At 41.4% G+C, this 22,567-nt stretch overlaps 1 protein-coding gene across 1 annotated transcript; it reads right to left on the bottom strand.

Moving 5' to 3' along the window:
* Positions 1 to 1,641: 1,641 nt before the first annotated feature.
* On the bottom strand, positions 1,642 to 4,342 carry LOC137345182 (probable G-protein coupled receptor 139). Its single transcript, XM_068008648.1, has 2 exons — positions 4,273 to 4,342; positions 1,642 to 2,579 (listed from the first exon to the last, which is right to left on the bottom strand). The coding sequence occupies exons 1-2, from the start codon at positions 4,340 to 4,342 to the stop codon at positions 1,642 to 1,644; spliced, it is 1,008 nt and encodes a 335-aa protein (XP_067864749.1).
* Positions 4,343 to 22,567: the final 18,225 nt, after the last annotated feature.

Genomic DNA, 22,567 nt, shown 5'->3' with positions numbered 1-22,567 from the left:
TCTCCAGACACAGCAATATCCCAAAATCAGAAACACGAGATTTCTTATGTAGGCTACAGCTGCACTTTCTGGTTATCTATCTGCTATTAGAGATAGAGATAAGCAAAAGAAAACAATCTTTCACTTTGCTTCGTATCAGTAATGATTCAATTAGTTCCAAGAAAACACTATAAATTAATTGGCTTGAGTGCATTTTCCTGGTTTTCATTTGATTTTGTAATGATATTATATTGAGATATTTTGGTCAGTCGTGTTCAGGTGATTAAGGCCAAGATGTGATGGGGCAGGATCGATAGAGGCTGATTGTTCCATTAGCTGAAAGATCAAGAATTAACGGCCACAGAAAATATAATAATGTAAAAGAATTAGGACAACGGATAAGAGAAACCCCTTTAAACGGTCATGGTTGAGGCAATGAAAGTAACGGTGGTAGAAACAACGTCATTATTAAATATTAAATTGAAAAGACCCATAAATTAAAATATAATGAAGGCATGATGAGGTGGGCTGTTACAATGATTGGAAGTAATTGTTAGTGCCGAATATAATTTCCGCAAATAAAAACAAGAAATGCTGGAACCACTCAGCAGGTCTGGCAGCATCTGTGGAAAGAGAAGCAGAGTTAACGTTTCGGGTCAGTGACCCTTCTTCGGAACTGACAAATATTAGAAAAGTCACAGGTTATAAGCAAGTGAGGTGGGGGTGGGGCAAGAGATAACAAAGGAGGTCTAGATTGGACCAGGCCACATAGCTGACCAAAAGGTCACGGAGCAAAGGCAAACAATATGTTAATGGTGTGTTGAAAGACAAAGCATGAGCACAGATTAGGTGTTAATACACTGAATATTGAACAACAGCAAGTGCAAACCTGAAAAAAAACAGTGGGTAAGCAAACTGAACAAACTAAAATGAAATGAAATAAATGGAAAAAAAAGATTGTAAAAAATGTAAAAAAGAATGTAATAAAAAAGGAAGAAAAAATAACTAAAAATGAAAGTAAAATGGAGAGCTGTCATGCTCTGAAATTATTGAACTCAATGTTCAGTCCGGCAGGCTGACGTGTGCCTAATCGGTAGATGAGATGCTGTTCCTTGAGCTTGCAATTTCCGCAAAGACTGGACAAGCACAACCGTCTATTTCCCAGATAAAACATGAAAACATTTTGATGCCCAGTTGAGATTGAAAGAAATGCTGCCTCAAGGGTCAGAAACTGATCAGGATACAGGCCTGTTTAATTGATGCAGGAGTCAATTGGGGCTTGGGGAAGACGAAGACGAATGGGAACGTCAGCGCCTGCAACATTCACAACAAGAATACAGAAAAATAACAAGGAACCATCTTTATTGTTCCGAGACTAAAGGACACTTCATCTGTTAATTTGGTGTTTGCTTCCAATATCTGCATCTTCTATTACACCGCCGAAACACAATCGTGACTAAAATCTTTGAATATTGAGCGGGGAGCGCGCTGTTTCATCAGGAAATGGTGATATTCACCCCGGGAAAGTAGCAGACATTCATCGCCTGGCAGAAAGTGGAAGAAATATTTTTCTGATACCTGTTCATTCTAACTAAACAATCAAATTCCGTCCTAACGGAAAGTCTGCCTTTTCTAAAATGGAACACAGACTGCAATTGAGTGCTACTTAAAACAGGAAGCTTTGGTTTCAGTTTTCATTTTTAAAATCCATTTTAGAATAAATGCCCAAGGAGCTGTCAGCAGTTTCTTCAGCTTTTCTCTGAATTTAGTTTGTGTAGCTGCATAAATACACGTGTTTGTACATGAACTCATGTTCATGAGCATGTATCCAGTTTCAGTGGCGATGTATTCAGGAGCGGCATAGTCACCTCTGTAATGTGCTGTGTTTGCCAGACCGGTGGTTATAAAACTCACCGCTGATGTCAGCCACAGCAGGAGAAAACTGCCTGATACTGTGAAAAGTAAAATAATGGACTTCCTTCTGTTCTCCATCTCAGGATCGCTCTGATTATCATCGATGTGAGTCCGGAATCCCCTGCGAACTCTGCTGGCCACTAAAATACATTTGACTGTCAAACAATTAAACAATAATATCAAAACAAAAGGAAGCCATGGAATTAACACAGTTTGCAACCAGGAATAGGCAACACCTGCTGGCGATGAAAAAAAATCCATTCTTGGGTGACAACCCCAATGAATATTATTTATTATTTGTTCAGGCTTATATGCAAAGAAGAACGGAAGTGTCTGTAAACATAACAGGGCAGAGACCATTGTTACAACCGTGGTCGCAGTTCTCACAGTGCAATACTTTGTTTTAAACTTCTCACAACATAACGCTACAAATCGGTCAAATGTGAAAGAGACAGTAAACCACACTGATATACGCAGGGTGACAGAATTCATGTACAGAATAAACTTACAAACGGCAGTGTAGGATAGGAAAGAATGTGGGAAGTGATATGTAAAAATGTGATAAACTATTACATTGAAGATCATGACCATTAGATCTGCTGTTGCCATGGCCACCATGTAGAGCGAAATACATTTGGAAAGACCGCAATTTCCTCCGGACAGAATCACTATTGTCAACAGGTTTGCTGCACGAAAGAGGGAGAAGAGTTAAATAAAGAGGACAATCGATAACTGTTGGCATGTTATTCTACTTAGAGTTATGGGCAGTGATTTGTAATGTTTTAGAGGAGTTGTGACGACATGATGTTCGAAAGAAAGAAACCATTAAACACAATATTGAGAGACTGGAAGGCCGCCGTCCTTCCAGCATACTTCAATCAGATATTGTCAGAGTAGTGAGGGGAGGGTTACTCAGAATCTGTCTTATTAATGGTATGAGAAAACAATTCCACTACTGCCGACACCCAGGCACTGATGACTGAGTGTGGATACAATGCACTTTGGGCGGTATAATAAATATGACGACATTATATCAGTCATGTGTCATACGTCTCTGTCAGTTTAATCTCAATGACTATCGCCTCGGATACTAGTTTGAGGCTTCATTTACCCTATAATGTGCGTTCCTGGCCAAGCCAGGGTAAATCGCAGAAATGGTATAGTTCTGGAGAAAAGCCTCTTAAAGCAAAACTTTGACTTGTTCGATGACTTGTTAATTTTCACCGTCAATATACAAACCGGTTCCCGAACATAAATGCAAATATATAGTTCATTGCAGTGTTGAACACTAAAACCATCTGACACGAGACTTGGCCCATTCAAGACACCGACTCCCTTTTATAAGTTAACACTGCGGCGCCATGGACCAATACATGTTTGAAATTTCCATTTAATTCCTTTCTTCATTTGGAGAGTGGAATCTCTGGATCGGCACCAAATTAGAGTCATAGAGAGATACAGCACTGAAACAGGCCAACTACGGGCCACCGAGTCCGTGCCGACCATCAGCCACCCATTGATACCGATCCAGGATTAATCCCATTTTTCGCTCTCACATCCCCACAATTCTCCTACCATTTACCTACACTAGGGGCATTTCCTTTTTACAATGGCCAATTTACCTACCAACCCACAAATCTTTGGCACGTCGGAGGAAACCGGAGCAACCCCACGCGGTCACAGGTAGAACTTGTAAACTCTGCACAGGCAGTACTCAGAACCGAACCCAAGTCGCTGGAGCTGTGAGGCTGTGGTGCTAGCCACTGTGCCGCCCTTAGTATTATTCAATACAATTTCAAAATAATTGCTACAAAGATATGAATTCAACTAAAATATTCAGCTTAGACAGAACGTTCAATTTATTCAAAAGTCTGTGCTTTTTCTATTCATAATCTGCCCGATGGAGCTGCTCAGGAACTGAGTTTAACCGCAAAAGCTCTTTGTAGCCAAGGGAAGAGAAGCAGCTCCTTCAGCCGCAATTATTTCTCAAAATATCTTTCAAAGTCCCTGTTAGGTGGAGCAAGCTGCAAGCCCAGGAATTAGCAACTGTTAATAGACAAGACGCAACCATACCAGTGAGATAACTGTCATGGCCAGTCAATAAAACATTCTTTCATGATTTATGCACCGTTTGAAGGGCGAGAAAGCAGCATCGCCCTCCCTCAGTACAGGATAAGACAGCTGATCACCCCGTGCGAGGAAGTACTGACCAGAACAGAGACTCACCAGCCACGCAGACCAGCAGGATTCCCATTGATATTCACCCACATATCCCTTCAGATATATGACTCAGCAATGAGGGCATTCACAGCATCTGTTATGTAACCATTAACAGTTATGTTGTCAACAGCTATTGGACAACAGGATATATCGACTTACCAGGAGCACCCAAGACTGTGAGAATAGAGTAGTAAATGTCCCTTATCAGTAGAATCATTGGCGGTAACATTTTTAGTGTGAATTCTGGAACTCTTTCCAGTTTTACGTTTCCAACACCCGTTTGGCTGAAATCATTAACGTTACCCTTTTATAGAAAATTCATGCCCTGTTGGGTAAGCAAAGTTGCACAATTAGGAACGTTAGTTACAGTCACTGAACAAACAAGGAGCTGCTGTCCGCTTCAGTACGCCCTGAAAGCCAAAGATGTTGTAGCTCAGTCCATGAAACTCCTGCCCTAGAAATTCATAATGGAAAGTTACCCCAACTGGTAGGTGCGCTGTGTCTGCCCCCTGAACTCTGAAGGTAGCATACCTTCCCGACACTGCGTTAGGTTCTTGGAGCCCCATAATAATTCAGTGAACTATTCACATCCATTGTAAATTTAAATTGTTATATACTGTGATGATAACAGTGATTACGTTCTAACACCACTGGTGACGCTTCTCTTACCTTACTGGTGATGATTCAGTTCTAGTATCACTAGTGATGACTGTACTTTAGCATGTCTGCAGATAATCCTGTTCTATAATTAGCAATAACGGCCTTATTCTACCATTACTGAGGATGAACCTACTTTGACATTACTGGGGTGATCCTCTTCTAACATTACCGTTAGTCACCCTGTTCTAACATTACTGGTGAGGAGCATACTGGATCATTGCTGAAGAAGTGCACACTTTGAAATTACTTGTGTTAAACCGACTCTAATATTGCTGTTGGTAAATATACACGACCATTAATCGCAAATTGTCGCAAATATATGCGACAATTATTCTAACATTATTGTTGGCGGCCATAGTATAGCATCACTGGTGGTGATCCTACTCTCGCATTATTTGTGCTGTTATTTCTCTAATATTACTGATGATGCCACTGCTCTAAAATACTGGTGCTATCTCTGCCCTAATCTTTATGTTTAGTTTAGTTTAGAGATACAGCACTGAAACAGGCCCTTCGGCCCACCGAGTCTGTGCCGACCATCAACCACCCATTTATACTAATACTACACTAATCCCATATTCCTACCACATCCCCACCTGTCCCTAGATTTCCCTACCACCTACCTACATTAGGGGCAATTGCTAATGGCCAATTTACCTATCAACCTGCAAGTCTTTGGTATGTGGGAGGAAACCGGAGCACCCGGAGGAAACCCACGCAAACACAGGGAGAACTTGCAAACTCCACACAGGCAGTACCCAGAATTGAACCCGGATCACTGGAGCTGTGAGGCTGCGGTGCTAACCACTGCGCCACTGTGCCGCCCATATGGATTCTAACTTTTACCAGAAGCTAAAATTATTGGTACATCCTATTTTAACTTTACTTCTGAAGACATAACACGAATTTAAATAGTGGTGACCCTTCCGTAACATCAGTGATGATGACTACCCGAATTCTGCCGCTGATGACATGAGACAAACGTTCATGTTGGTGAGCCTTCTCGAAGATTACTGCTGGTGATGCTACTCTAATATTGCTGGTGCAATCTTATCCTGATATTACTGATGAGGAACTTATACTAACATTTTAGTGGCGACCTGCTCAAATGTAAATGGTGGAGACACTACTTTATCACTGCTTGTGGGAACTCTAACATTACTGGGAAGAAACCGAGTCCAACTTTATAGGTGTTAACCCCACTGTAAAATTATTGGTGAGGCGACAACTCGAACAGCGATGTTGGTGACTGTACACAAACTGCTGTTGATCCAACTCTAACATTATTGATTTTTTTTATTTAGAGAAACAGCACTGAAACAGGCCCTTCGGCCCACCAAGTCTGTGCCGACCATCAACCACCCATTTATACTCATCCTACACTAATTCCATATTCCTCCCACGTCCCGATATTGCCCTATCACCTACCTATATTAGGGGCAATTTATAATGGCCAATTTACCCATCAACCTGCAAGTCTTTTTGGCATGTGGGAGGAAACCGGAGCACCCAGAGGAAACCCACGCAGACACAGGGAGAGCTTGCAAACTCCACACAGGCAGGACCCAGAATTGAACCCGGGTCGCTGGAGCTGTGAGGCTGCGGTGCTCACCACTGCGCCACTGTGTCATTATCTGTGGATGCTGTACTTTAATATTGCTAGGAACATCGAAGCAGGTGTAGGCCATTCAACCAGTCGAGCCTGCTCCCCATTCAATTAGATCTTGGCTGATCATCGACCTCAAAGCGAATTTCCCGCAGTATCCCAATATTCCTTGATGTCATTAGTATTTCGATATCTATCGATTTCGGTCTTGAACATGCTCAATGATGCAACTCTTGGGCAGAGAATTAGAAAGATTCACCACCCTCTGCGTTAAGAAATTCTTCCTCATCTCAGTCTTAAATGGCCTACCTCTTACTCTGAGACTATGTCCCCAAATCATCTGTATAGATTTTGAATAGCTGTGGCCCCAGCACTGATCTTGTGGTACCTCACTAGTAACAGCCTGCAATGCTGAGAATGACCTATTTATTCCTGCTGTCTGTATTTTGTCTGTTCACCAATTCTCAATCCATACCAGTATATTACCCCAACCCCATGTGCTCAAAGTTTGTTGATTAACCTCTTGTGTGGGGCCATATCAAAAGCCTCCTGAAAATCTAAATACACCACACCCACTGCTTCACCTTTATCTGTTTCTCATAAAATTCCTCATAGAACTCCAACAGCTTTTTTAAACTAGATTTCCCTTTTAATAAATCCATGTTGGTTCTGTATTCTGCTGGTGAGGATTTTACTCGTGCGTGATTGGTTGTTATATTATTCTAACATTACAAACTGTAACCCTGCTTTAACTTTATTAGTGAGGATTATAAACTAACCTTAGTGGTTACGAACCCACTTTAACGTTGCTTGCGTTGACTTTATTATAACGTTCTTGGTGGTGACATTAATCTAATATTACTGGCAACACTACTGTACCATTACTGGTGAGGCCCCTACACCAAAATTCTGGTGATCTTACTCTACCTTTCCTGCTGGTTACCTTACATTAATAGAAATGCTGTTGATCCTACTCTAACATTGCTGGTGGTGACCCGACAGTAATATTGCTCCTGGTGACACTTATCTAATATTGGGTGTAGTGAACGTACTCTAACACTACCAGTGATGACGAAACATGAATATTTTTGGTGCTGATTTTACTCAAACATTGCTTGGCGTGATAGGATTGTAATATTTCTTGTTATAACCTGCTATTACATGACTGGTCGTAAAACTACTCTATCATGACTGTTGGGACACTACTGTAATATTACTGGTGATGGACCTGTTGCAACACTACTGCTAACCGTACGGTATCATTACTAAGAAGGACCCTTCTGCAACCTGTTGGTGATGACCATACACTAACATTATTGCTGTGGATTGCATATAATATTACTGATGATAATACTACTCGAACAGTACTTGTGAGGGCGCCATTCCATCATTACAGGAGATGAAACTACTTTATCAGTACTGGTGATGACTGTATCCTAACATTACTGATGAAGACCAGATTGCAATATCACTATGGCAACCCTACCATAACGTTTCTGGTCGTGGTTCTGTTCTAACATTCCTGGTGTTGCTTCTGTTCGGACATTACAATTTGTGCCACGTCTCTAACGTTGTTGTTTGTTAATTCTACTGTATTATTACTTGTGATGACCATCCGCTATAATTACTGGTCCGATCCAACCTACCATTCCTAGTGGTAAGCCTACTCTAACCTTCTTGGCGGTGACCTCAGTTAACAGTACTAGAGAAGACACTTTCTATCATTGTTGGTAGTAAGCTTACTCTAACATTACTGATAAGCATTCCAGTCTAACATTAAAGGTGATAAAGCAACTCTAACATTACTTGTGACGGTGTTAGTCTATCATTATTGTTGCTGATCTAACTCTTAAATAATTAGTGATGACTGTACAGTAGAATTATTTGTGAGGACCCTATTCCAACATTACCTCAGATAACCCTACTAAAATACTGCTGGTGGTGCTCCTGTTCCATAATAAGGCTTGTGATCCTACTCGAACACTCTTCTTTAATATTGATGTTTGACACTCTACGCTAGCATTACTCCTTTACAGTATTGGTGATCACTCCACTGTAATATTGCTGGTGGTACTACTATTCTAACATTACTGAATGCTATGCTACAGTAACATGAATAATGTTGTCATATTGCTAGCGCTGACCATACTCTAACATTGCGTGAGATAACCTGACTCGAACATTACTACTGACGAACTTTACTTCTGTTGATTCTATGCATACTGTAACATTCTGTGTGCTGACGCTGCTCTAATAGCACTGGTGATGTGCTTGCTGACGGGGTACTGGTGGTGACACTACTTTATCATTATCGGTGCGAACCTACTGTAATATTACTGGTGATAACCCCACTCTAACAGAGCTGATGATGGACCTGCTGTATCATTACTGGTGGTAACATGAACCGATCATTACTGGTGGACCGTGATGTAACATTACGTGTGATAACCCCACTCTAACATAACTGGCGCTGGACCTACTATAACATTACTGGCGGTAACCCGACTCTAACTTAACTGGTGATGGATCTACTGCAATATTACTGGTGGTAACACTGCACGATCAGTGAGACCAAATGTAACATTACTGGTGATAATCCAACTCCAACACAACTGGTTCTGTACCTACTGTAAAAATACTGGTGCGAACACTACACTATCATTACTGGTGAGACCCTACTGTAACGTTACTTGTGATATTCCCACTCTAACATGACTGCTGGCGGGCATTACTGTAACATTGCTGGTGGTGAACCTCGTCTGACATTACTGGTGGTGACTCGATTCTAACATTGCTAGTGATTGACCTACTGCAGGAATTATTGTCCGTAACCCTTCTGTAACACTACTGGTGAGACCCTGCTATTATCATCATTATTGATGATGACTGTACTCCAATATTAATGGTGATGACTGTACTCCATCACTACTGCTGATGACTGTACTCCATCACTTGTGGTGATGGTCATAACTCTAACATTAATGGTGATGACTGTTCTCCATCACTACTGATGATGACTGTACTCCATCACTACTGGTGATGACTGTACTCCATCATTACTGGTGATCACTGTACTCCATCACAACTGGTGATGGTCATAACTCTAACATTAATGGTGATGGCTGTACTCCATCATTAGTGGTGATGACCGTACTTCATCACTATTGGTGATGACTTTACTCCATCATTACTGTTGATGGTCATACTCTAACATTAATGGTGATGACCATACTCCATCATTACTGGTGATGACTGTACTCCATCACTGGTGACCACTGTACTTCATCATTACTGGTAATGACTATACTCAATCACTACTGCTGATGACTGTACTCGATCATCACTGGTGATGACCGTACCCCAATATTAATGGTGATGACCGTACTCCATCATTATTGGTGATGACCGTACTCCAATATTAATGGTGATGACTGCACTCCATCAGTACTGATGATGACTGTACTCCAATATTAATGGTGAAGACCGTACTTCATCACTATTGGTAATGACTGTACTTCATCATTACTGTTGATGGTCATACCCTAACATTACTGGTGATGATCGTACTCCATCACTACTGCTGATGACAGTATTCTATCACTGGTGATCACTGTACTCCATAATTACTGGTGATGACTGTACTCAATCATTACTGCTGATGACTGTACTCCATCACTGGTGATCACTGTACTCCATCTTTACTGGTGATAACTGTACACAATACTGCTGATAACTGTACTCCATCACTGGTGATCACTGTACTCCATTATTACTGGTGATGACCGTACTCCAGTATTACTGGTGTTGACTGCACTCTATCATTGCTGGTCATGGTCATACTCGAACATTAACGATGATGACTGAACTCTGACATAAGCTTTGCTGATCCTACTATAATGTTAGTTATGGTGATTTTATTTAAACTGTCCTCCTGAAGTCTCTCAACGTTTCTCATAATAAACTTCTTAAAACATATTCACGATCAGCCCAGTGCTGGCCGTCTCACTGGCCTGTCTAATCCTATTGCCTTGACAACAGTCAAGGTCATCTCTGATCATTCCAGGTGTCTTTTATACTCACACTCCTCATCTCCTTTTCTGCTGAAATAAACTCCAGCTGAGGTAATACATAATTACACTTTCAGCTGCCAACCCTTTAGCCATTGAGGCATTGGACATAATTTGTCAGTCTTCTTTAGACTCGGGGGTGGTGACAGAGGATTGGAGAATTGCAAACGGTAGACCCTTATTCAAAAAGAAGGTGTAAAGATACAACACCTACAGGCAAGTCAGTTTAACTTCGGTGGTGAATAAAATTCTAGAAAGAATAGTTCGGACAAAATTAATAGTCACATGGACAAATTTGGGTTAATTGAAGAAAGTCAGCATGGATTTCGTAAGGGAAAACTTATCTAACGAACTTGCTGGAGTATTTTAAAGAGATAACAGAGAGGGTTGATAATGATAATGTAGCTGATGTGGTCTACATGGTCTTCCAAAAGGCATTTGATACAGTGTCACATAACAGACTCATGAGGAAAATTGTAGCTCATGGAATAAACTGGACAGCAGCAACATGGATATGGAATTGACTGAGTGATAGAAAACAAAGAGCAGTGGGTAATTGATGTTTTTGGGCTGTAGGAAGGTTTACAGTGGAGTTCCCAGCGATCAGTGTTGGGGCCCTGAAATATTAATGACCTAGACCTTGGTGTACGGGGCACAATTTCAAAGTTGATGGATGATATGAACCTTGGAAGCATTGTGAACTGTAAAGAGGAAAGTGTAAAACTTCAAAAGGTCATAGACAAATTGGTGGAAAGGGCAGACAGGTGGCAAATGAAGCTCAATGCAGAGAAATGTGAATTGACACATTTTATTAGGAAGGGTTTGGAGAGGCAACACAAAATAAAGGATACAATGTTAAAGGGGGTGCAGCAGCAGAGGGCTCTGGATGTGTATGTGTGTTAGTTCATTGAAGGTGGCTGGACAGATTGAGAAAGCGGTTCATAAAGCATACAGTATCCTCGGCTTTATTAACAGAGGCAGAGGGTACAAGAGCAAGGAGGTTATGTTGAACTTGTACAAGACACTAGTTCAGCTTCAGCTGGCATATTGCATCCAATTCTGGGTTCCACGCTTTAAGAAGGATGTGAAGGCTTTAGAGAAGTGCAGAAAAGATTCACCAGAATGGTTCCAGGGATGCGGAACTTCAGTTATGAAGGTAGATTGGAGAAGTTGGAACTGTTTTTTATCTTGGAGAAGAGAAGGTTGAGAGGAATTTTGTTACAGGTATTCAAAATCATGAGGGGTCTGGACAGAGCAGACAGCGAAAAACTCATGAAAGGTTCAAGAATAAGAGGGCACAGATTTAAAATAATTGGTAAAAGAAGCAGAAGCCAAATGAGGAAAAACTTTTTCACGTAGCGAGTGGTTAAGGTCTGGAATGCACTGCCTGAAAGTGTTGTGAAGGTAGGTTCAACTGAAGCATTCAAAAGGTAATTCCACTGTTATATGAAAAGGAAGAATGTGTAGGCTTACGGGGAGAAGGTGGGGAGTGGCACTCGGTGAAATGCTCATTCAGCCAGCCGGTTGGCCGAATGGCCTCCTTCTGCACTGAAACAATTCTGTAATCCATCTGTTGCTGTCAATATGCCGTGGCCCCTTTGACAATGTAGACTGCAGTAAATTCCTTACTCTCTCCTACTAATGTTCCTTCTGCTAACCCTGCCCAACTTTGCCTTTATCATTCCAAGCCTAAAACACATAAAGGTATGTAGTCAACAACTGCTTCAACCATGCATCGGCAGACCTGGCTGAACAGCATCAAACACCACCGGGCCCTGTTCTCCTCCACCAAACCTGCTCACTATTCCAGCATCATTCTGAAATGTAACACACAATTGCAGGAGCAAATTAATCTCTGTAAACTCAGTTCCTCCTCTACCACTGGTCTCACCTCCAACAAAGAACGCTCTGTGACACCGTGTCGATACTTGTCTTATTAGGCTTCAGTGAAGCCACTTTGACCGTTTCATTGCGTTAACGATGTTAACCGCTGTTCTTGATATTCTTGGAAATATCCTGAAATGAATGGACCAGGCCGACCCAGTGAATCATGGTCCAACTTCACCATTCCCGCAAAATAGACCCAGAGTCCTATTCCATTCCTTCACTTGGGGTATTCAGATGACCGGCCTGGTTTAGAAACTTGATTTTCATTGAAACGTATTGAACCCCGGGATACTCGGCTTCGAGCATCGAGGGAGTCCCAAGAGCAAGGAGCTGGGACAGGAGATCGCTCATCTCACTGCCGACCAGCAGCTTCACCTCAAGATCCAACTCCCAGCTTTATAGCTGCAACACCTGTAATACCGACTATTACAAATGGAATTACCCGGGTTGTTCGCCCTAGATTTATCCTCCAATAGATCTTCATTAAGGATTTATTGACAGATCAGAGAATAAAAGGCAAAAGGCACAGGCAAGGCTGTGCCACACCAGCCCGAGAGCGAGAGCAACGTGAAAATGTCCTGTGATAACGGTGCAGGGAGAAAGGATGCAGCATGGAACAGCGAGAGCAATAACCTCACACAAAATCCCTCTTACAACTTTGGGGGGCAAATATTTTACTTTTAATTTCTTCACAAAGACGTGGCAACGCCTTCATTTGCTGCCAACATCTTATTGTTTCTCTGCCAGTAGAGACATTTTATTTTGCTCTGTGTTTATTCTGCAGCAAAATGGATTTCTCTGAGATGCTCCCAGAATTCACTCTCTGGTCATTTAACGAAAGATTCCTGTTGAACCTCCTGAGTCAGACGCATCGAATCATAAACGTTAAGGGAACAGAAAGAGGCCCCTTGGGCAATCATGTCTTCGTTGGCTGCAAAATGAGGCACCCAGCCTAATCCAACCTTCCAACATTTGGGCCATAGCCCGGCAGGTTATGGTACTTGAGGTGTATATCCAGACACCTTTAAAATGAATTGGGGGTTTCTAACTCTACTACCCATTCAGGCAGTGAGTTCCAGACCTCCACCACGCTCAGGGTGAAACTTGTTTGCCTCGTCTCACCTCCAATGTTTCTATCAATCACGTTAAATCTATACCCGTTAGTCACTGACCTCTCTGCTAAGATAGATGGGCCCTTAACATGCACTCTGTTCGGGCCTCTCACAATTTTATACATCTCAATCATATCTCCCCTCAGCCTTCTCACCGGCTTGGCCAGCATTTATTGCCCATCCCTAATTGCCCTTGAGAAGGTGGTGGTGAGCTGCCTTCTTGAACTGCTGTAGTCCATGTGAGGTAGGTATTCCCACAGTGCTGCTCGGAAGGGAGTTCAAGGATTTTGACCCAGTGACAGTGAAGGAACGGCAATATAGTTTCAAGACAGGATGGTGTGTGACTTGAAGGGGAACTTGCAGGTGGTGGTGTTCCCATGCATTTTCTGCCCTTGTCCTTCTGGTAGGAAGAGGTCGCGGGTCTGGAAGGTGCTGTCTAAGGATCCTTGGAGTTTTGCTGCAGTGCATCTTGTAGATGGTCCACACTGCTGCCACTGTGCGTCGATGGTGGAGGGAGTGAATGGTTGTGGATGGGGTGCCAATAAAGCAGGTTGTTTTGTCCTGGATAGTGTCCCCAAACCCCTAGGATGTTGATAGACCCTCATCGCTGGTGCCATTCTAGTAATTCTCTTCTGCACCTCATCTAAGGCCTTGACATTCTTCCTAAAGAGTGATGTCCAGAATTTAATACAATATTCAAGCTGAAGCCTAACCAGAATTTTATAAGTGATTAACATAATTTCCTTGGTTGTGCACTCTATTCCTCTGTTGATAAAGCGAATGATCCTATATGTTTTGTAACAGCTTTGCTAAGTTATCCTGTAATCTTTTAGTATACATACGCCTCCTGAAATCTCTGACTCTTTAAAGCCGTACCATTCTGATCATATTGTCTCCCCTTGTAATTTCTACTTAAATGTATTACTTCACGCATCTCTATATTAAATTTCTTCTGTCATGTGTCTGGCATTTCACCAGTGTCTTTGTTCTCTTAAAGTCTGTTCCTATCCTCCTCATTGCTTGAATACCACTAGTGGAATCAGTACAGCCCAACTCCACTGATCACTGTAAATTGACGGAACAAGTGAGAAGCATGTGGCTGTTGGGACGTGCCAATGAGAGCTGTTCATTGCAAAAGAGTTAATACTACAAGTCCAACCCCATTGGTCACTGTAAATTCACTAGCTCTTCTAGATTCATATAGGCGAGAGGACTGGCATGAATGGCTGTTCATTACACCAACAACAACTTTCATCTATATAGCGCCATAAACTTAATAAAATGCTGCAAAGCACTTCACATGAGCGTAAAAAAATGCAGGGAGGGAAACTGAGCCAAAGAAAGTGGTATTAGGTCAGTTGACCAAAAGAATGGACAAAGCCATAGGTTTTAAGGAGAATTTACCAAAGGCGAATGAGGTAGAATGCTTTAGGGAGGAATTTCAGAGGTTGGAGAATGCACAGCTGAAGGTCAAGCTTCCCATGGCGGTGCAAAGAAATTTTCTCATGCACAAGAGATCAGATTTCTCTGAAGTTTATTGGACTGCATAATGTCACAGAGGTCTGCGGGGTCTATGTCTTGCAGGGATTTAAACACGAGGATGGATTTTTAAATCTATACGTTGCTGTGCTGAGAGCCAATGCAGTTCAATGGGTACAGGAGTGATGCGTGAATGGGACTTCATGCCGGTTACTTTCTAAGCAGCAACTTTTGGTAATGTCATGTCCAGTAGAGCGATATTATATTGTTACTTTTAAGATACGAACTTTATTCGAGGTGGACTATTTTATAATTGACTTTACCTTTTGAAAAATGTGGGGCAATGTTGCAAAAACAGCCGCTGGTGATCAGCCAACCTGGCCTATGTATTCAAACATTGCCTTACTTCCTGTTAAGGAAAAAAAGATACATTTCAGGCTAAGAAATGTCTACTACACCATTCCTGAAACATCAAGGGATATTCCTGAATTGAATGGATACTTCTGAATCACAAACGCTGTGAAGTTGCCCCTGAATTTTACCCAAGCACACATTAATTGATGGCCATGGTGTATTGTCTGGTCACAACACGGGAGAAGGCCTTGCATCTCCTGACAGAAGCTAATGTGAGAGGATTTATCTTAAAAGGTAGTTCTCTGGACAGAGAGAGAGGGGAGATCAAAGCAACATCACAGAAGGTAATCGAGCCAGGGGGCTGTGAAATGATAAAACCAAAACAAAGAAGGAACCCTGCTGTGAATTCTATACTTCAACTTGGTGCAGCAGAGAACTGAAAGTGACCCATCACAATCAATCCGAAATCCTGATCACCAGAAATGAACAACACCTCAGCAAGTCAAGACAACAAACAAGCTAGGCCTACATTTTTAAATGAGCCTGTTCTACTTAGAAAATTCAGCAGGTTTACCATAAACCACACATAGCTACCACACCTTATAACTCACCCTTGATGTTCTGTATATCTTCTCTCAAGAGCGCATGTGAGAGTGAATGCTTGCGTGAATGTTGTTGCAACTATTTCGGGGAATGAATGTTGCTCATTAAATATTTAAACTTCTGTTTAAAACTTACAAGAAAACCTGTCTCTCTCTGTTTAGTTGGCGAGTAAAACACTCAGGGACTAATTCATTATTTTAAATAAAACACGATTGCGGTCAGTTGGGAAGTGAACTGTGTGAATCACCCATACCCCTTACCACCTGGTCAGAACTGTAATTCCAATTGTATGGAGTGTGGAAGATGGGAGGTCGGATAGAATAACATTGAAAGTCAAGTCTGGTGGAATCATAATTCTAGATTCTAGACAATTGCCAAGGACTGAATAATAACAAAGACATTCTGGTTAGTTGAAAAAAAAAATAGAAGAGAGAAAATGGGGAACTAGTTAGCCTGATATCAGTCATAGGAAAAATGCTGGAATCTACTAGAAGGAATGTGGTAACAGGGATTTGGGGAAATCATAATATGATTATGCAGAGTCAACACGGATTAATGAAATGGAAATTGCGTTTGAAAACCTGTTTGAATTTTTTGAGGATGTAACTCCTAAGATGGTTTACAGGGAATCAGCAGATGTAGTTTTTATATATTTGCAAGAATCAATCCATAAGGTGCCATACATGAGTTTATTGCACAAAATTAGGACCCATGGGAATGGACGTATTATATGAGCATGGATTTAGAATTCGTTAATCTACAAAAAAGAAAGGAGCAATAAACAGGACTTTATGTGTTGGCAGGTTGTATTTAGTGGGGCACTGCAAGGATCAGTATTTGAGCCTCAGCTATTTGCAATCGATATCGATGACTTGGATGAAAGGTCTGAGTGTAAGGTACACAAGTGTGCTGACAATACAAAGTTGGGTGGGAAAGTAAGCAGTGAGGAGGATGCAAAGAGGCTGCAAAGGAATGTAGACAGAGTTGTTGAGTGGGCAAGAACATGATAGATGCAATATAATGTGGCAAAGTGTACGGTTATCCACTTTGATAAGACAAATAATTTTAAATAAGACAGATTAATGTTTGAATGGCAAAGGACTGGAAAATATTTGCATTCAGATGTACCTGAATGCTCTTGAATATAAAATCAAAGAATCAAAGAAAGGTTACAGCAGAGGAGACCATTTGACCCGTCAGGTCCGTGCTGGCTCTCTGCAAGAGCGAATAACATAAGTCCCACTCCCCATCTTTTCCCTGTCGCCACTTATTATTTTTCTCTTCAGATAACTATCCAGTTCTCTTTTGAAAGCCTCGATTGAATCTGCCTCCACCACAATCTCAGGCAGTTCATTCCAGATCCTAACCACTCGCGGTGGATAAATGTTTTTCCTCATGCCACAGTAGCTCCTTTTGCCAATCATCTTAAATCCGTGCCCTCTGGTTCTGGATCATTCGGCCAGTGGGGACACATTCTCCCTATCTAATCTGTAGAGATATCTCATGATTTCGAACAACTTTCGATCAACTTTCCTCTTAATCTTCTTTTCACAGAGAACAGACACAGCATCTCCAACCTTTCCACGTCACAAAACTTCCTCATCCCTGGAATCATTCTCGTGAATTGTTTTTGCACCTTCTCCAATGCCTTAATATCTTTCCAAAAATGCGCTGTCCAGATTTGGACACAATACTCCAGGTGACTCCAAACAAGTGTTTTTACATGTTTATCAGAACCTCTTTGCTTTTTTATACTGTATGTCCCTATTTATAAAGTCCAGGATCACATATGCTTTCTCAACTTGCCCTGAAACCTTCAATATTTATCCCCGTCTGGTCTGACACCCCGTTAGAATTCTATCCTTTAATTTATATTGTCTCTCCTCATTCTTTGTACCAAAATGAATCACTTCACACTTTTCTGCATTAACTTTCATCTGCCACTTGGTCACCCATTCCACCACCCGATATCCTTTTGCAGTTTATCACTATCATCCTCACAATTGGCACTAATTCAACGTTTTATTTCATCCACATATTTTGAAGTTGTACACTGTATACCCAATCTAGGCCTTAAATCTGTATCAAAAAAGCAGGGGTCCCAACAACAATCGCTGGTGAACCCCACTGTATATATTTCTGCCCCACTGAATGTATTTCTTTTTCGCTTGACTCTATATTTCTCCCCTTGTCCAGTCTCTTCCAACTTACATCCGTGATTCTTCTGATGGCCTACACCATTGCATACTTTCTGGATGTAACTCTTCCTTTTGGAAGTCCAGTCTCTCTACACCTCCATCTCCCACAAGGACGGCTTGGGACCACTCGGTTTCCTGCTTGAACAGAGGCCCAAACAGCCCTCATCAACCGCCACCCTCCTCCTCCTGGCTGAACTTGTTCTCACATTGAATAACTTTTCCTTCAATTCTACTCACTTCCTCGAATTTAAAGGTGTTGCTATGGGTACCTGTATGGGACCTAGTTATGCGTGTCTTTTTGTGAGGTATGTTGAACATTCCTTGTTCTAGTCCTACTCAGGCTCACTCCCCCAACACCTTTTTCGGTACATTGATGACTGTATCAGTGACGTTCCTGTTCTCTTCCCGAAATGGAAAACTTCATCAACTTCAGTTCCAATTTCCACCCTTCTCTCACCTTTGCACCATCACACTTCCCTTCCATTTCTCGACTTCTCGGTCTCCATTTCTGGGGATAGGCTGTGTAGTAATGCTCATTATGAGCCCACCTACTCCCACAGCTACCTTGACTACACCTCCTCACACTCTGTCGTCTGTAAGGACTCCATTCCATGCTCCCAGTTTTTCCATCTGCATCACATCTGTTTAGATGATGCCACCTTCCACAGCAGCACTTTTAATATGCTTCATTTTCCGTCAACTGAGCATTCCCTTCCTCCTATTCCATTTTGGTTGACAGTTCCTTCATCAGTGTCCACCCATTTCCCGCAGTTCAACCCTCACCCCTTCCCTTCCCCGCCAGAAGCGGGATGGGGTTCCCATTGTCCTCCTTTTCCACACCATCAGCCTCTTGATCTACAGGCTTATCACTCATCGTTTCCGACACATCAATGGTGATGCTACTACCGAACATGTCCACTCCCTCTCAGCATTCAGATGGGACCATTCTCGCCGTGACCTCCTGGTCTCATTGTCCAGCACCCCTGACATCTCACCCTTTCCCATGGCACCTTCCCAAGCAATCACAGGATGTCTAGCATCTGCCCTTTTACCTCCTCGCTCACAGTGTAACTGTTACATAGATATAAAGGACAGGGGATTTTGAGGATTGCAACAACAATTTAATTAGAAATAAAATAAACGTGAGTTTAGTGGTATAGAGTAACAGTTTAATTAGAAATGTGGAACAGGCAGATTTAGGGGGACCACGGTAACGTTTCAATGAGCAAGAGAAAAAGGGAGATTTCGGGGAGTACAGTAACTGTTTAATTCGAAATAGAGAACAGGGAGATTTCGGAAAACAGTGCATGTTTAATTAGAAATAATGAGTTTAGCGAAGCATAATCACTGCTAAATTAGAAATAAACGACAGGATAAGTTAGGAAAACATACTAACGGTTTAATAGAGAAATAGAGAACAGGGAAATTTAGTAGAACACAGCAACTGTTCAGTTCAGAATTTTTAGAAGTTTAGGAATTGGGCGCAAGGAACAGACACCATGTTTTTCGAAGTAGGTGACAAGGGAACACAGATACTCTTCAATAACAAGTAGAGGGCACGGAATGTCAGGGAAACACATTAACTGTTTAATTAGAAATAAAGACACTCAAGGGAACACGACAACTTTTAAATTAGGAACAGGGGTGGCTGTATCACAACCATATGGGAATAAAATTGACGTAGTAATGCAACAGTTAACTTCTTCATGCCATTGCTTTCTATTTTGCGTGTTGATTTTGGATGATGTGAATGATGACATATTGGCTTCTCACAATTGTAGTTGGGTGCAGGTACATTGCTATTGATATAATCAATGGAATTACAGCATCTGCCTGCTGCCTGGCTCTTGCCGTAATCCTGTTGATCGTCTGGATTCAGTTAAATTAGAATGTGTCCATTATGGGTACAAAGAAAAACTGCTCGTAATTCACCACCATTTCCCACAGAAGCTGGATATCAGCCAGATTGGCAGAGCCTGAGATCCATGGGCAAATGGAATTGTGTGGAGTTTGGTTTTTTGAACTTCTGAATGACGGGGAGCAAATGTGATAGGTAAAGGGGGAATTTAATCAAAATTAATAAATGATGCACATTCATATTTATAATGCTAAGGTTATTGTTGGCATAATGTTTTCAATAAGTTTCATGAACACGGAAGTGAGATATCATGTTTATTAAACACGCAGTACACGTAATAGTACTTAAATACACAATTAAAATGTTAGATTTCGCTCACACACGGTGATGATTGCGTGGGAATTTAAGTGCTTTACCGTTCTGAGTTCATGACGATACTCATTACAAAATGGTCGTTTTTTAAAATCATTTTCTCTCACTGTCTCTGTGTGGCAATCCACACAATTCTGTGGTACGTAATTATACAAGGAATAACGTTTAGTTATTGTTTATCAATAACGATTTTTCCCTCACTGAGCCAGCTGTTCCTCCATGGGCCTAACAGATATTCTAGCCTCAGTTCCTTATTTACCGATAGTTTCACTTTTGATCTATCTCAGTACAATTATACCAAGTTAGACTTTGAATTCTTAGTTTTTTTCCTTGTTTCTGTATCATTGCTTACAATTGCAAATGATGACATATGACAAATGTTTGCCTTTGCAGAACTAGTTATCACCAGTTATCAAATGATTAAAATTCTTTGAAAGTTATGAATACACTGGCATGGCTTTCGTAAAATGTCTTATTAATTATCGTGAAAATGACTATTACAGCCTGGTCCAACCGCCCAGTTGTGACTTAAATGGAGTCGTATTTTCCTGTTTAACAGGAAAATGCCAAAAGTTTAACATTATTATAATATACCGAGAAACATTAGAGTATTTTCAGGCATCATTAATCAGCATGTCATCAGGATCACAGATCTATCTCGATCTAATCATTTGCGCAGATCTCTATCAATTCATTTTAAACAAGCTCTCACTATCTAGAGACTCATTAACCATTTCGTGGAGTGGTCTTATCAGCCTGAGTGACCACGTTTTGGATTCGTTCCTCAGACCATCTTCATCATGACATTACAAGCCGAGTGTGACACGGGTAACACATCACTTCTGCACACACACTGATATCCCAAGGTCATCCAGCATAAGACATTTGATTCAAGCTATTCCTAACCTTTCGGGCTTCTATCAATGGGGATGTGGAGGCATTTTATTAGAATCTCTTCCCACATGAGCTGATGATTCCGAAAGCGACAAGCTATCAAATATATTCCTCTCATTCTCCAGCACAAGCAAGGATAGAAGCATTTCCAACAGAAATCTGTCAATTCGCCATTTTAAATACACTTTCTTGACATTCGCTAGTTTGTTCATTGAGACAAGTTTGATATATTTTGGTGAGGCTTGCCCAGGTGATTTACGTTATGCAAGAATATGAAAGGATATGGAAGCAGTGTGTTCCTATTGAGGCATCTGTAAAGCACGGCTCGTGATTGAAGATTTAATGTAAAATGTTTAGAACTAAGGGTAGGAGAGACTTTCTTATATGGAGAGCTGTGAGGCAGTAGAATTAACCGAGGCAGAAATTATATTTATATTCAAGATTATATTGAAAAGATGGTCAAATAAAAATAGACAAAAGATACGTTGAGACAGAGATGGTAAAGTGAACTATTTGTCAGGGTGGAGGGTAAACGTCGACTTGGACTGATTGGGTCGCACAGATTTTTCTCCTGTGGTAACATTCCAACGTTTGGATGAGCAGTTGAGAGTTTGAATAAATATAAATGAACATAGCTATCTAACGTCACATTAGCAAGTCAGATTTCTACTTTTTCCAGCATTAGATACTTATTAGGAGCCCGTTCTATTGCACGAAGGACAAGGGGCGTGGGGGCGGGTGAGGGTCCCGTATGGGGATGGTCAGAGTCCGATGAGGAGACCAGAGCCTGCACCATTCAAATTAAAATTACATCAGAATTACAAAATGACTATGATTGTAAGACTTTGCTTCTTCAATAAAGAAAAGGCTATCAATTAATAAAACTGAGCCTCTCATTCCAGTAGCTGAGGTCGAGGGCAGTTACCGCTGACACCCCATATACTCTACTTCACTGAAGTTCAATCATTACTGTCCGCTCTGACTCGGCACCAGGAAGTGATTATGTTCATCCGGATAAAGATATCGACATCATACAGACGGCATGCAGTGAAAGAAATATGTTCTGATACCTGTACAGTTTCACAACAACAATCCGCGTTTGTCCTCGCAGAAAAACGGCCATTCGAAAATGAACACCGCCTGTAATTATAACACGTTTTCGGACAAGAAATCTTCGTTTGATTTGTTCTTTGTTTCACCCAATATCCTAAATATCCAAACATATTTCAGCACCATCTTTAGTTCTTCCCTGAATTTAGTTTGTGTAGCCGCATAAATAAACGTGTTTGAACAGGAACTCAAATACAAGAGCATATATCCGGTTTCAGTGGCGATGTACTTAGGGACTGCATAATCGCCCCGGT

This window comes from Heterodontus francisci, chromosome 28 (assembly GCF_036365525.1).
Source record: "Heterodontus francisci isolate sHetFra1 chromosome 28, sHetFra1.hap1, whole genome shotgun sequence".
Taxonomy (NCBI): Eukaryota; Metazoa; Chordata; class Chondrichthyes; order Heterodontiformes; family Heterodontidae; genus Heterodontus; species Heterodontus francisci.
This window is presented reverse-complemented; position numbering and strand designations above follow the sequence as displayed.

Coding starts and splice junctions, on each gene's coding strand:
- LOC137345182 (XM_068008648.1), bottom strand. CDS start 4,342: ATGTTACCGCCAATGATTCTACTGATAAGGGACATTTACTACTCTATT. Junction 2,580..4,272: donor CACAGTCTTGGGTGCTCCTG/GTAAGTCGATAT, acceptor TCTTTCGTGCAG/CAAACCTGTTGACAATAGTG.